The sequence below is a fragment of the Corvus hawaiiensis genome, chromosome 2 (assembly GCF_020740725.1).
Source record: "Corvus hawaiiensis isolate bCorHaw1 chromosome 2, bCorHaw1.pri.cur, whole genome shotgun sequence".
NCBI lineage: Eukaryota > Metazoa > Chordata > Aves > Passeriformes > Corvidae > Corvus > Corvus hawaiiensis.
Window position 1 is genome coordinate 38,157,818 of NC_063214.1, and position 15,802 is coordinate 38,173,619.

Genomic DNA, 15,802 nt, shown 5'->3' on the forward strand with positions numbered 1-15,802 from the left:
AGCAGCGTCTGCCTGCAGCCTCGTGGAATAATTTTGCAACATTGTGGTTAGTTCACCTAGAGCTGTGTCCTAGAGCTTGTTCACGTAGAGCACAGTGTCCAAGCTGAATTATAAATGCTGCTTAGATAGTGGCTGTGGGGTGGAAGTTCACTTTGCAGGGGTTCAGGATCTCTTATGTCCCTTTGCAGAGCTCTGGCAGCCTCCGCCCCAATCTGGCAGTTTGGTGATTTGGTTCCATGTGGCACATTTTTCAGCATAGTGACCAATGATTTCAAAAAGAGTGGCACGGGCTGCTCAGAGAGCATTCGAAATTCCTGGGATGCTATTAACCACCTTTCCTCAACAGGTAAGACCTCACCAATGTGTTTTCAAAGAATAGTAATGATCAACACTGTGTTATGACTTCCACCTCTGTATGTATTGGGTTTTTTGAAACCCTACTCCTGATATTGAAAACTGCTAAGTGAACGTAGCACTATGTTTAAATGCCTGTTTGGTTGTATCACAAACTTCTTTCAGGCCTGGTGGGATGCAGAATCCAGGTCCAAACATCCCTAAGGTTAAATAAGAAGAGGCTTCAGATCAGAACCTCAAAGCTTATATTCCTTCTGACCAAATAGGCCAGATAGTCATTACTATAAAAAGAATACTTTGTTTGCCAACTGAGGCATTCAGGAAAAGAAAATTACTGTAATCATTATGAACTCAGTGATAGGAACTCAGTTGGCCTTGAGGAGCTTTTCTAATCTAAGTGATTCTGTGATTATACAACTACCTGAAAAAAAGGTTGTTGTGAGGTGCTGACTAAAATTTGATCTGCTGTGCTTATATGTATGTGGAATAGTTTCACTAAATTAGGCTAAGCAAAAGTATTTTTTAGTAGCAGCACAACTGACCTATGTGTTAATGGTACAATGCACTAAGTATTGTTTTATCCATTTATTTTTATTAAAGATACAGGTTTGCAGTGGCTTTCCAACACATTTCATTTGTGCAGCCCTTTAAAAAATCTTCAGGATGCTGCTGTATTGAAAAACTGGCTGAGTGAAACATGGGTAAATCTGGCTATGGTGAATTATCCCTATAAAGCTGACTTCTTGCAGCCTCTGCCAGCTTGGCCTATACAGGTAATTTAAAACTAATATCTTGTAATATCTTGACCATTTGGTTTAATAATTCCTCTCCTAGCTTGCACCTTTCCTTTTATTTTCTCGGTTCCGTTGAACCAATGTGACTGAGAAAAGACAATCAAGATAATATCGTGTGCATGAGCTGGTTTGTTGCCCCACTGCCACTTGTAGGTATAGTAGGTTATATCAAGAGCCCAGGAGAAGAAAAGTGCCAGGGATGACTGAGAAACCTCAGCTGTCCTGCAGAGCTGTTCTTGAGCAGTAGAAATACTGCACAAAATTTAGAGTTTCTGATGTGAGACTTAGCTGACAGAGCTTGCAACTGAAAAAGTTTTGAGCCTATGTCCTTTTTGATGTGGGAAAACTAGTGAGAGAGAAAATGTGGATTTTCACAAACATATTCCTTGCAGGGTCCCTTCTCAAAGCAGAACCTCTTTTTATGCTTGCAAGTCTTCCTTGTGCAGTTCTGTTTATCCACAGTGCTTTCTCCAAGGTTTCTATTTCCTTGGAGTGTTTTTATTCTTTTAAATACTCTGGCTGAATTTCCCTGCTGGACTTTGGGTTACTGTGTAAGGTAGGTGAGGCAGATAAAATATAAGTATTTTAGGCAGTAGTTAATTATAAACCAAAGTTTTTCCCTTGTGTAGAGCTGCCTGTTGGAGGAGAGAGGGAAATTCATTTGTCCTATGTGGCTGTCTGCAAAGAGCAGTATGAACACATTGAAAATTATTTCTGATTTTTTATCAGTCTGAAAGAACCCAAGAAACCCAAGCTCACCTCCACCACTGTCCATGTTACCTGTTTGACTGAGGTATAACCCTAACCTAGAAAAAGCCACTACCCATCTGGACAAAAGCCACTACCCATCTGATGTATGAAATCTGATTTATATAAGCTGTTAAGATACTTTCTTTTCTGAAACAGAAGCTCTAATACAGCTCTGAGGGTGAGAAAGGGAGGAAGATGTGGACTTGATGATCTTGGAGGTCTTTTTCCAACCTTAATGAGTAGCTGGATAGATATATATATGTATGTATGTAGTTTAATCTGTTCTCTGTTGTGAGTTGCCACATCAAACTGCAGGGAACCCCAGTCTATACGTGGAATGTCTCTGTTATATATCTGTATATGCTGTCTTCAATTACAGAGGTACTAAATACTATTTATTAAATATAATCTATTTTAAAGTATGGGAGATGGATTGAAAAATTTGGTGAATGAAACATTAAGGTGGCACTGTTGGGTTTGTTAAATTTTTTTTTGACCAGGAAATATAAAGTTTCAGGTTCATCATAGTAGCATGCACCACACACATGTAATACTACTTTTTGTGATAATCAGGATATATCATTTCATAGACACTTTCTGGAAGTGGTCCAACTGTACTTGGAAAAGAAATTAATATCTTACCAGGTATCATGTATTAATATTTAATTCCTATAGATTTAGACATCTCCTTCTCTTTTCATTGCAGGAAGTCTGCAAGTTCTTGAAGGATCCCAGTCTCTCTGAAAAATTGTTGCTGCAGAATGTTTTCCAGGCAGTAAATTTATATTACAATTATACAGGAGAAGCCCCATGCTTAGATGTGTCGCAGACTGCAACAAAGAGTCTGGGTGAAATGGGTTGGTACTACCAGGTATGCACACTAATCTTTATAAATTGCAAGTCAGTGAGGGTTTTTTGATCTAGAGCTGATGAGAACTGTCATTTATCTGTCAATATATTGTGTCAGATGTATTGCTGTACTGATGACAGATGTAGTCACAAACTAAGTATGATTGTAGTGCGGAAGGCAAGGAGAAAAGAGAAGCAGCTTTCCCAGGAGGTTTAGGTTGTATCTTCATTATCTAGCTAATTGTTGAGTTTTACCTCTTCATATAGACTGGAAAATGATGTACAGCAAGCAGTTGTAAATTATCTACAGCAGTCAATTGTATGAGGTTTAACAAGGCCAAGTGGTGTGCCCTGCACTTGGGTCACAACAACCCCATGCAGGGCTAGAGGCTGGGGGCAGAGTGGCTGGAAACCTGCCTGGTGGAAAAGGACCTGGGGTTGCTGGCTGACAGCAGCTGAACATGATCCAGCAGAGTGCCCAGGTGGCCAAGAAGGCCAATGGCACCTGGCCTGTATCAGCAATAGTGTGGCCAGCAGGATCAGGGCAGTGACTGTCCCCCTGTACTCAGCACTGGTGAGGCCACACCTCAACTCCTGTGTTCAGTTCTGGGCCCCTCACTGCAAGAAGGACATTGAGGGGCTGGAGCGTGTCCAGAGAAGGGTCTGGAGCACAAGTCTGGTGGGGAGTGGCTGAGAGAGCCTGGGGTGTTTAGTCTGGAGAGAAGGAGGAGGCTGAGGAAAGACCTTAATGTTCTCTACAGCTCCCTGAAAGGAGATTGTAGGGAGGTGGGTTTCTGTCTCTTAGGTAACAAGCAACAGAATAAGAAGAAATGGCCCCAGGCTGTACCGGGGAAGGTTTAGATTGAATATTAGGAAAAAGGTCAAGCACTGAAACAGGCTGCAAAGGGAAATGGTGGAGTCCCCATCCTTGGAGTATTTTAAAAGACACTATTCACTTTGGTGCACATTTAGCAGTGGACTTGGCAGTTTAGGTTTATGGTTGGGCTTGATCTTAAAAGATCTTTTCCAGACTGAATGATTCTTTAATAATTTGGTGGTAATTACTGATTAAATGCTGTTTGAACTTTCTTTTTAAAATACTGCAGTAACAGCTATTGGATGTTCTTCTGGGAATACTTCTTACTGACCTGCCCTTTCTTTCAGGCTTGCACTGAGATGGTGATGCCTTTATGCACAGATGGTGTCCATGACATGTTTGAGCCTCAGAAGTGGGACTTTGATGCACTTTCAGAAGAGTGTTACAGGATGTGGGGAGTGAGGCCTCGCCTCTCTTGGATTCTTTCTATGTACGGAGGAAAAAACATCAGTTCACACAGCAACATCATCTTCAGGTGAGCTTTGTTTCAGCTGATAGTGTAGAGGCTTCCACCAGTTTGGGTTGTCAGTGCAGAGAATCTGCCCCAAGTGGTAAAGGGATCTGTCTCCAGCATTCCAGCTGAATAAATGATGGGCATACTTTGTGTTGCTGTTGAGAGTAAAATGATCAGTCTGCAGTGGCCAACAATGCCAACTGTTCTGTTACTGCCTGTGTGACTGTAAAAGAAGAATCTGGGCTGGGATTCTGCCAAACATCTTTCCAAGTGGATTCCTTCTTATCTTGTGGCCAAAATCCAGGTTTCCCATGCTGGTAAATTCCTACTTTTATGAACCCAAAGCACTGTTCCTTACATGTAAAAGGAGAGTCTAAATGAGCTCTAGCTATGACACAGAATCTTGGTCACCAAAATTATTGCTCTGAGTGATAGCCTTGTGAAGGGGCTGGCATGGCATTCCTTTTTCCCTTTTGATACAGAAAAGAGAGGGAATTGACTTCGGGAGTTTTTCTATTACTGCCAACAGCCCTTTTTCTTTCAGTGGCATTTAGGCAAGTTTCAGCAAACTTGTATAAGATCCAAATACAAAGATGTTTCTATTTTGGTAAGGAATACTGGTATTAAAACAAAAGTTTGTCTGAAACACCTTTGTGTGTGGACAAAAAGTGAAAGAAATGCTTCAGTCTAACACAAGAAACTAGTGCATGCTGCTTGCTCTCTTTTCAGCCTGCCCTTACATTTAAGATTAAACTCTTTAAAGGGAGGTTCATGTAGTTGTACTTATGCTGGGAGGTGATCCAGGTGAGTACTCTGTCCACCAAGTTCTTATGTGGAAGGGAGGTGTTCCACACACCCATTGAGGCCTCAGGAGTCCTGACTTGCTGTACCTGTTGCCCACTGTGGGAAGCTCCTGGATATATATTCCTCTGTGTTCTGGTTTAAATTGTTCAAGGCCTTTTTATAAAACACCTTGCCACTTCTACAAACCAGCTCAGAATTAGTCTTTTAGATGTGGTAGATAGGTGTGCATTTCAAAAGTAGAAAGTTCTCACTTGATTTGGGGATTATTTTCTGGATTGCAGCTGTTAGTGTCGGTCTGGTTGGCTGCAAAGGCCTGTTGCTTTCCTCGTTTGCCTCTTGCTGTTTCTATCCCAGCAGGATATCTACTCTGAAGTGAGAAATCACACCCTTTTTTGGAAAACTTGTAAATAAAAAAAATTTGTTGGTTTCACTTAGTTTCTGCAGAGTGTTGCTTATTTCCAAGGCTGCACAGCTCTGTACAGTAGAAATCCGCTTTGTAAGCGATACAAAGCAAACAAATCTAAATAAGTGTTTAAGAATTTATGCCAGCTGAAGGAGCTGGAAATGAGAAAAGCCTGAAAGCAACCAAATGAATGTTAAAGTAGTGCTGTACACACAAAGCTTTTGGATCTCAAGCTGGGATGTTTCTCTTCAAACAAATACATTGTCAACACTGTACATTTTATATAAGAGCCTTTTATCCTCAAACACTGCAGAGTGCTTTACAAAAAACATCCCAATGTTTACCAGGGGATGCGGCTCCCTGTGGGGTGAAAAGGACTGTGTTTCAAGTGACAGGCAACTTGCACAACAGTGTAGTGCAGGAAGGGAAAAGTGCTCCATCTAAAGAGAACCACTGTAGGGTGGATTTTTCCAGACGCAGTAGGATTTGGCCCAGATGCTTAAACTGGTGCTGCTGCTTCTCCCTCTGCGAGCAGTGCATCACTCTGCACAGTCTCACTGTTGTTTGTACTGTGTGGCATTAATGCAGGGAATTCCATTGCCCCTCTGGTACCTTCCTGGAGTTGTGTAGTGTGTGAGTGGTTACTTAGGCTGTGAGCAGGTGGTAATTGCCTGTCCTGGGCAGTACGTCTTTATTAAAACTAGTTTGAGGAAATTAGGGATTTCAGACCACTGTTTCCCTTTTCTCTTCCAGCACTCCTCTTTTCACTCCTCTTACTGGAGCACTTGGTGTGGAAGTGCTGCACGGTGGTGGGAAGTGACATTTTAACACTGTTCATGCGTGTGGTAGCAGCTGTAGTGTCTCATCATCAGTGTGCTATGGTAGTCAAAACCAGCCCAGGTTATATCAGACAGTATGAAATTTGGTGTGCACAGTCCAAAAATGGGTATTTTTCATTCTCAATGAATCACATCTAGGTTGTAGGCTTCTGAGTCAGGGCAGCCACATATCCAGTTCTGCACTGGCAGGGGAAAGGCAGAAAGTGAAGGCTCTGTTTTAAGAGATTCTGGTGCTCTGTGCAGAAGGGGGAACTGTAAGCACTAAAGAAGGGAGTGGTGGCAAAGAAGAGAAGGCACAATGATGCCTGGCTGAAGAGAAAAGGTGAGAGAAAAAAGCTAATAACAGGAAACATGACGGTTGTGGAGAGTGGTCATGTTAAAAAGAGGATGCACAGACAGGGCTGCTAAGATTGTGTAAAACTTCTGGGCAGGGCAGGAGGGCTGAGGAGATTGAAGAGAATATAGGAGAGGGAACTCTGTGCTGTGGGGTGGGCAGAACCTTATGTATGCTGTCAAGGAAGTATATGAATTGAAAACAGGACTTGCATGCTGATTTTTGCATTGGTTTTTTTCTGAAGTCCTGCTTGCCTGGCCACTGCAAAAAAAGTCTGACTTTTATTCTTTCTCTTCTTCTGCTTCTTTGGTTTATGCTGGGAAATTCCTGTCCTGTGAGATGGGCAACTGAATACTTAAATGCATGCTTAGTTTTAACACATAAATAATTCATTCCAGTTGGAATGATCTTAAATCTGCAAAAACTGTCAAGATTCATGGTTTTGTGGTGAGCCCTCCATCCCCCCTACCTTCAAGTTTCACTTCCCAAACTGCGTCAGCACCTCTGGTGCCATCCTTTGGCAGGAGATACAGAGGATGCAGCCAGAAGCTCACAGAAAAGCCTGTGGCATGCTTAGTTTCCACATGGCTAGGACCAAAAGATCCAAATTCATGTGCATCATGGGTCTCTCAGCAACTCATCCCCCTGTTGCCAAGGTGCTCTGCTGATTCAGGTGACCTTTTAAATCCAATGCTTTTGGCTTATTGGGCAGCTCTCTATGCTTTTTGTTTTGTGGATACAAAATGTTTCTCTTGTTCTAAGTCATATTTAGAATCACTGAAAGTAAAGAACTACTAGTCGGATTTTTTTTTTCAGTGGTGAAACAAATGAAATATTAGTTCAGACCCCATCAGGTTTTTACTCTTGGTTATTTCTAAAAAAGCTCTTGTTTTTATTTGCTATTTTTCTGTTATTTCATGGTGCTGCCATTGTGGTATTTTTCTAGCTCCAAATCTGTGCCCAAGGATGTTTTAATTTCTTAGATCCCTCTAGAAATTTACCCTCTCATAGCATAGGTCATCTCTGACATTTCCTTTTGTGGGCAGGTCCAGTGTTTTAAGTGAGGAACAGATCTAGGTTTGTGTAGTTCCACAAGTATATGTTTGTTTTCTTTGTGCAGAAAGATGGGCCCTGTGTGGGAAGGGCATTGCAATAAAGGAAAATACGATGTTGTAGAGGTTATTGGGTCAAGTCCAAAGCTAGGAATGAGAGATGGAAAGCTCTCTCCCAGCTGAGCCATTGGCTTGCTCTATGGACTATTATTTGGAGCCATATCTATAGTGTAAGGAATTCTTTTAATTGATTTGGGGTGAGAGAGGAGGGGGAGTAAATGGCATTAAATTGTCCTTTCACAGTGGAAGAGTAATTTTAGACAGTTTTTTAAGGGGTAAAATCTTCATTTTCCTATGGTTGTTATTAAAGTCAGCAGGCTAATCCAAGCATTTCTTTGCAAAACCAGGTTGGCACTCAGCTGAGACAGCAAAAGGTAGAACTTCCTGAAAATTCAGCTCTAAAGGGTCCAGTGAGTGATTTTTTTATGGCAGGCTGCAAAGAACAAAAGTGAAGTGCTTTGATTTGGGAATTTGGACATGTTTTGGTAGAGGGAAACCTGAAACTTTTATGACAATTACAGGTAGCAGCAGATTTCTCTTCAGAGGCTTTTGCACTGTTACAGGTTATTATCTGAATTAGCAGATAACTAATGAGAAGTGTAGCCTTGCTTAAGCTGATGATAGCTCCATACCTCTGTCAAGATGACTCCTCTCAGCAGAGGGGTGGGCACAAGACATTAAGACAGGGCTGAGGTCTGTTTCTGTTGCTGGCATGTGCAAAACTAGTAGCAATGTTGATGTGAGCTACAGCCTCACTGCTGACTGCTGTGCACATGTACCCTAATGAAATAGTCTTTCCTTCCAGCAATGGTGGCCTGGATCCGTGGTCTGCAGGTGGGGTGACCCAGAACATCACCAACTCCCTCGTGGCAGTTGTGATCCCAGATGGAGCCCACCACCTGGACCTACGCAGCCGTAACCCTTTGGACCCCAAGTCTGTACAGCAAGCTCGAGCCTTGGAGATCTGCCTCATGAAGCAGTGGATTGAAAAGGCCAGGCACAGCCACTGAAGTGGCACTGCAGCAACTGTGGCCATTACACCTCTCTTGGCTTTGCTGGGAGTAGGGCCAGGCCTCGTGATATGGTCATTGGAGCATTTCCCTCCTGCTTCCTCACCTGCACTGCAGTGGTCATCATTGCTTGTGTCCACGAGAGAGGCAGGCAGCAGATGGATGGAGAGCATTCTCAGATGATGAACTCCAGTCAAAGTGCAAAGGATTGAGCTGCCTGCTCTGGTTTGCTTTCCTCTTCTGCTCTTCTCAAATGCTGTACTTTACCACATAGTAATGGGTTCCTGTTCTAGGATTGTTGCCCTTCTCCTTGCTGTGCTGAGTGATTGTCCCACGTGGGATGTGGCAGTACTGTTGATGGTGAAACTCCTGCTGCCTCCAATGTGATTGAATTTCAGACATCCTCTGCTGGTGGAGATAATGAGGGAACAGAAATCACATCTTACTGTGATGTTTGGTGGAGAGGTAGGGAAGGGCTGGGAAAGCTGGCTGTGCTGTTTGTAAGGAAACTAAACAGCCCTTACCCTTTGTAATGAGTATTGGAAAAGAAATAAATATACAACTTTTTTTCTACCTAGTTTTCCTGCAGCTTATTAATTGGTGGATTTTTGTATTCTGTGCTGTATTGAATGGTCAGGGCTGGGCCCAGACTCTATTGATAACTGGCTGAGCATGCACAATATGCATCAGGATTTTATTTCTTCTTTTGCTATGTCTCCTAATTCTGAGAGATGTCGCTATCTGTGATGATGGTTACCAAAGAAAATGGGTATATTTTGTGTGTGTATGTGTGTGTATCCCTCACAAACACTTAGCTTTTTAAAATCAGGAAGCTTTTGAAGCTATTCTCTTGAAGAGCAAGTGTGACACTTGTGGTGGCTGGATCTTATGAAGTGACAAATAATTGGGGCTGTGCCTTGTGTGGGTTCTTCCCTCCCCTCCATTCTGTGTATTGTTCAAATTCTGCATGATCTGTTTGCTGATGGCTCTTCAATAAAAGCCTTTTAAAAAAAATTGTTTGCTAGACAAACTATTGAAAACACAGAATGCAGCTATTCCCTTGGATCAGCCTAAAGCCTGATGCTGAGCTCACCAAGCCAGGTGCACTGGGCTTTCTGTAAGGCTTCCAAACCAGACAAACTGCCCTGATTCATGAGACAGCATATTTGACATTAATAAATGGCTGGGGCAGTCCCCTTGTTTTCCAGCTTTGGCTTCATTCACACTGCAGCCCTTCTTCAGAAAGGATTCTTTGCAGTTTAAAGGACAACTCCATTTTAGAATGACTCAGGCAAGTCTTCGTGTCCCCAGACTCTTTAAATTCCATCTATGTTGAAAAGTTTTCTCAGCTTTGATGATATGCCTGATAGTTGAGTATTTTCCTAAAATCCCAGGTGGCCTTTTCTGTTTCCAGTCTTGTCCTGTCCTCTGGGAACAAGGCGAGCCCAACACTGAATTTTTATCTTTTGAAACACTCTTACGTATCTTCTTTCCAATAGATTGTCTTTTTCCTCATCCAGTGTTAAACATGGCATTTATGTTCAGACTGCAATCGGAACCTCCCATGCTTTTGAGCAAGGTAATTTCTTACAGAGACTTCAGAGAACAAGACCAGAACTACAGGGCTAAAGGATAAGCTGTGTAGGATTTGCCTGAAACCTGTTGACTGAAAGCTGTTAGTGTTCCCCTTTTCCAATAGTTCCAGTTTTAGCTGTAAATATACTCCAGACTCTCACTTACAGACTTTATAATAACATGTCCTTGATTCTTTTGAAACAAATAAAATGTTATTTTTTCATCAGTTATGTTACAGCAGAGTTTTTAGAAATTCTGTTGTATCTTCTTACATGTTAATTGATGTGTGGTTATGTCCTGGTTTACTGCAGGGCAAAGAATGAAACCTATAAGAGTTAATATAAATTTGGGGATCAGAAATGGTTTAATTGAGCAAACAAGATCCTGGTCCCGTTGCTCCCACTCGCCCACTGATTGCTCAGGATGCTACTCAAAGTGAAAATTTTAGGATAAGCATTTCTGTGTTGTATGGATAAAGATATGAACAGCCCAAATTAACAGCTACTGTATATTATTAGTCAGCTTGTGTCTCCTCTCTCTCCCCTGCTAGTGAACTTGCTGTCTCAAGAAACAGCTGCTGCTTTGTTGTATGGAAAACACTTTTTAGTTTCAAGCAGCATAAGTAATTTAAAGTTTCATTTCTCTTTTTACTCCTTTCATAAGTAGAAAAAAATTACCTTCAATAACATTTAAAACAACATACAATTTTTAAACTTTAAGATTTGTAAAATGCCACTTAAAATTTTTTTTCAGAGGGGTTTTGTTTGTGCTTTTTGTTTATTCGTGGGGGGTTGTTTAATAATCTCACTATTCCATTCAGTTTCTGTCTGTGAGACTGATTCAAGTTGACTTTGGATCAGGTTCTTACTGGTTGGACCAGCTTATGAATTTATGTGACTTGTTTTTACGTGATTTTTAATTGATGTTACTTTTTACTGTTTTCCCATCAAGCTGAGTAGTTGAAACTTTAGGTCTTACTTATCTCAAACATTTAGACTTCATCTTAAAATCCATTTACACATCTCTGAATGCTACCCAAGGGAGTGTCTTGTGGTTTGGCTACCTCATCTAAATGTTGGCTCTCCTGTGTGTTTCATACAGGTGAGAATGAGTTGGGCCATAACAAATGGTTGATTTATCTTTCCAGGCATATGATGGTGGGCCATACTTCATCTCAGGCTTATGTAAGTCCTTGGCGTGTGTCAGAAATTACTGGAATTTAAAACTGTATGTTTCTTGCTCACTGGGAAAAATGCAGCTGGAAAAAGAATTAATGTTTTCCCCAAAGCATGAATCTTAGAGGTGAACCTGCAGTTTGTATCAATAAAAATGCATTAAAATAATGTTGAGTTTCTGGAACTGGATTTTGTTTTGGAGGGACATGAATCTTTATCCTTTGGCAGATTCCAAGTTCTGCAAGTGATACTGTCTTGTTTGTACTTGTCTCTTGAGGAGTGAGAGGAAAACTGGTTACAGGAATCCTCGAGTCACATGCACGGATGACAGATGGTGAGTCTGCACTCCTTTGGGAGTTTCTCTCTTCAGAGCTTTGGCTGTGGTGCAGAGCAGGTGTACGGGCTGGTTGTTCTCTGTAGGTGACCACACTGAATGCAGTCAAGCTACCTATAATGGGGAAAGTCCATTTTCCTTTTGAAAGCTTTCCCAGGCAAAAACACACTTCCCACACGTCAGTAATGAGGAAGGCTGTGAGGACAGATCTGTAAGTCCCCTGACCTGGCAAGGGGAGGTTTTTACCAAATAGTTAATACGGCAGAGCTAAGGCTGCAGAGTCTTGGGAAGGAGGTAAATAGGTTCTGCAACTCATTTTGTTTGTAAGGTAATTTTAATTTTGAAGATGATCAAATATTTAATCATCAAAGGAGTGTATAGAAAGGGAAGTCCCTCCTGGAGCATGGATTCTACATCACAGTAAAAGTGAGAATTTTTGTCTCCCATGCTGTCTGCCCACCAAGGATATTGCAAAAAATGTTATTATGCTTTAAATAAAGGGATTTGTTTTTCTATCTGTGCTCTTAAAAAGGGTATTTAGTTGTTGTGAATCGAATCTCTAAGGAATCATGAGTGACCTAAAGAGCTTTATGTAGATTAAAGACTGCACATAGACACTTGGGTATTTTAGCTCCTTGCCGGACTAAGGGTGGAATCGTTGTGTCTTTCTGGCAGTCAGGAGGACACTATAAAACCACTAAACATGGGATGAAAGAATACAGGGGATTGTGTACTTCAAACCTCCATTTTTAGTTCTCCCCCGTTGATTCAGAGCATCATTGTTATGCTGTAACTGGTGTCCTACTGGGTGTTACTACTGTAGCCTCTAGGATTTGGGGTTTTTTTTAATAGTCTAACCTCTCTGTGTGTTTTTAAAGTAAAGCCTTGGTCTTACAGAGATGACTTTGCAAATCGATGGTTTTTTAAGACTGTCCCTGTTAAAAAACCTGAAATGATTTGTTTTAGCAGTGCAGGTTAGCAGAAAATGTGCAGCGAAGCAGTGGCAAAAGATATGAATTGAAGATATTTGTGGTAAATTAACGGTGCTTAAGTACTTTTTAATTTTCTCCTTCTATTGTTAAAAAAAAGATGGCTTTTATCATTTAAAGATGCTGGGCATTGGAGCTTCCACTGGTGTGAGAAGACTCGTGCTCCTATATTATTTTGATTCCTTGATTTCCCAGCACTGCCTCCAGCTGCAGGAATATAAGCCTTTCTTTTTTTACTCCCCAGGCCAACTTCATCTTACCAGCAAATGTGAAACTATTTGATCCACATGCTTTGGGGCAGTGTCCTTCTCTGTGTCCTCTCAATAATACGAGCCCAATGAAGAAATTGCTTTACAGCAGAGTTAGATTGCTGACAGCTGATGGCATTGCTACCCTGAACCCTGCTGAGGTGGGGACCCGCTCCGTGCTCGCTGCAGCCCCAATGGGGATTCTGTCAGAGACAGCAATGCCCTCAACACCCACAACAGGGAGCAGTGAGGATATGCTCCTTCAACATGGAGCACTTCATAGCTGTGCTCTGTAAGGCAGTGATAAGCTCAACCTCAGCTGTTGCTAATCTTAAGTTGGGTTTTGGGTGCCAGATAATCAGCAGAGGAAAATCAGCTGTGGGGGTGCTTTGGGTGTAACCTGTGGGCATCTCCATGTGTAACAGTGTTCTCTCCAAAGTCCTCAGTGCTGTACCCAAGTGTTTCCTGGGTGGGGAGAGGGCTCCCCAGGGTGGGTGGGGGCTGCCCAGCTCTCAGGGACTTTTCCCTCCACTGGTGATTTGAAAGATCTTTTGGTTCCATCCCCCAGTTTAGAAAGTAGAGGCAGTGAAACACTGAAACCGGGAATAGCAAATCCCTTCCGTTTGTCTTGTTGTTTTCTAATGTATGCGACCTCTCTGGGTGGTTTAAGCGGTTTAGGTACTTTCTATAAAAGGGATCTTTTAACGACAAAACTAATGTGATTATCTTACCAAGTGTGAGAGGCGTATTCAAGGTTTAAAGAAAATCTGTTAGAATAGCTGAATGTATCTGCTTAATCCTTTCTCTAATGTGGGTGGACAATGCTCTGGGAAGCAATTGGTCTTTCTTTCTTAGAGTAAATGCCTGGTCTCCAGAGGTAGGAACTTGTTTGCAGCTTTTTATACCCTTACGCTTCACCTTCTAGAGAATACAAAGGCGCAGGAGAGAGGCAGAGAGCTTTGAGAGGCCAAGTTTTACCTCATATAGCTGGGGGTGTAACCAATACAGGGCCAATTCTGGCAGGCTGAGCACTCTCCACTTCTTTTGACTGCCACCTGAATAGAGGGTCCTCCTTTTTGCCCTCCTGCAAAACCACATTCCCTGCAACATGGAATATAGGAATGCTTTCTCCTTTCTGAGCATGCGGTGAAGTCATCTGCAGTTACTTGGATGACAAGACCCTGTCTGGTTTTGTGCCTTGGATGAGCAGCCCTACCCATGTGGGTCCATGGTTTTAGACCCAAAAGTCCAGTTTTCCATATCAACCCCTTGGAAAGGTTTGGACCTGCTGACAGGGTGATGCCTGATGGCTGGGAGGACAGCACCAAGGGGCAATGCTGCAGGATGCAGCCACAGCTAGACCTTGGCTGGCACCAGCCTGGTGGTGTTCAGCTTTTCTGCTGTTCATAGGCCTGTGCCTGTGATTCTTTGGTTTCCCCATGTCCATCTGAAGGCACAGGTCTTAGACACATTAGGAAATCTTATTGTCAGGAGCAGTTAGCAAGATAGGTAGAACCCTCCATGTTGCTGAAGCATTAAAAAGCAAGTAGTGGCTCTGGGACTCTTTAGCACTTGGATTTATAGTAGAAACAAACAGGTTGCATTTTCTAATTTGTTATCTGGGCATCCTCAAAACAGCACATCAAGAGGAAAAGGATATTGAACTATTGCCTCTCTCAGCTGGAATGAAACACAGTCTCCTCGTACCACCCAGCAGAGCAACACAGGAAAAAGAGGTACCTCAACATCAGTGTATCTTCCTCACAAAGACAGACACTCAGCTATAATTCTATGTCTCATCTACCTGCCTTGGCTATGGACTTGGTGCTGGGTTCTCTGCTCTGGAGAGAGAGTGTTCAAGAACTTAGTTCACCACCTAAAAACCAGTCCCAGATTGTATCAACCTGAATATTCTGAAGGAGGGAAAAACAATTTGCACAGGTGAGGCCTTGTTGTCTCTCCCATCTCTCCCTGCTGTACAACCAGTAATCGTGGTTCAGGTTGATGGGACCTCAGGGGGTCTCTTGTCCACCTCTCCTGCTCACAGCAGGGTCAGCAACAGGGTTAGACCAAGATGCTCAGTGATGTATCCAGTTGGGTCCTGAAAATCTTCAAGGATGGAGTCTGCACAGCCTCTGAGTGTTTTGCTCATCTGTCCACATGGTGGAAAGATATTGCAACTCGTCTGAACCCCTTATTAAGTTGACATGTGTTTTTATCCTCCCACCATGCACCATTATAAAGAACCCTATTCTGTCTTCTTGGTGAGCCCTGGAGGCTTCTGGTAGGTGCCACCAAAGCTATTCCTTTTCCAGGCTGAATGAGTCCAGGTCCCCTGTCCTCTTCTCACAGGTCAAGTGCTTCAGACTCAGCCATCTCAGTGGTCCTCCACTGAACTTGTTCCAGCTGATCACTGACTTCTACTGGGAGGCCCTGAATTGGCTGCGGTATATGATCTGTGGCCACCAAGCACCAGTTAGAGGGATCCCTTCACTGGATCTCCTGGCTCTGCTCCTATTCATATGGCCCAGGAGGATGTTGGTCTTGCTGCCAGGACACACTGCTTAGCTGGCTTTATGTCCAGTTTGATGTCCAGCAGGATCCCCAAGACCTCTTCCACAGAGCTGCTCCGCAGGCTGTCAGTGCCCAGCCTGCACCACTATAATGGGCCCTTCCTTCCCAAAGGGACAGGATTTTGTGCTTGCTCTCTTTGAATTCCATGAAATTCTTATCTCCTTCTTTCAGCACATGTATGAATGGTCACCCTTCCTTCAGTTCTTTCCTCCAACTTGGTGTCATCTGCAAGACTAAGACGTTCCAAAGAACTTGAAATTTGAGAACAACATAGCTACTTCATTGTCTTTCTTGTAGAAGATATCCTTGGACTAGTTTTGAAAGCAC

The 15,802-nt window shown here is 42.6% G+C and overlaps 1 protein-coding gene across 1 annotated transcript in view; it reads left to right on the forward strand.

Moving 5' to 3' along the window:
- The window catches only part of LOC125321511 (prolylcarboxypeptidase), a 30,249-nt gene extending 18,751 nt beyond the window's left edge, over positions 1 to 11,498 (forward strand). Inside the window, exons 5-9 of the mRNA XM_048294494.1 lie at positions 189 to 346; positions 955 to 1,127; positions 2,605 to 2,769; positions 3,912 to 4,099; positions 8,376 to 11,498. Coding sequence (XP_048150451.1) covers positions 189 to 346; positions 955 to 1,127; positions 2,605 to 2,769; positions 3,912 to 4,099; positions 8,376 to 8,580 — 889 coding nt within the window. The 3' untranslated portion in view covers positions 8,581 to 11,498. The remainder of the gene's footprint in view (positions 1 to 188; positions 347 to 954; positions 1,128 to 2,604; positions 2,770 to 3,911; positions 4,100 to 8,375) is intronic.
- Positions 11,499 to 15,802: the final 4,304 nt, after the last annotated feature.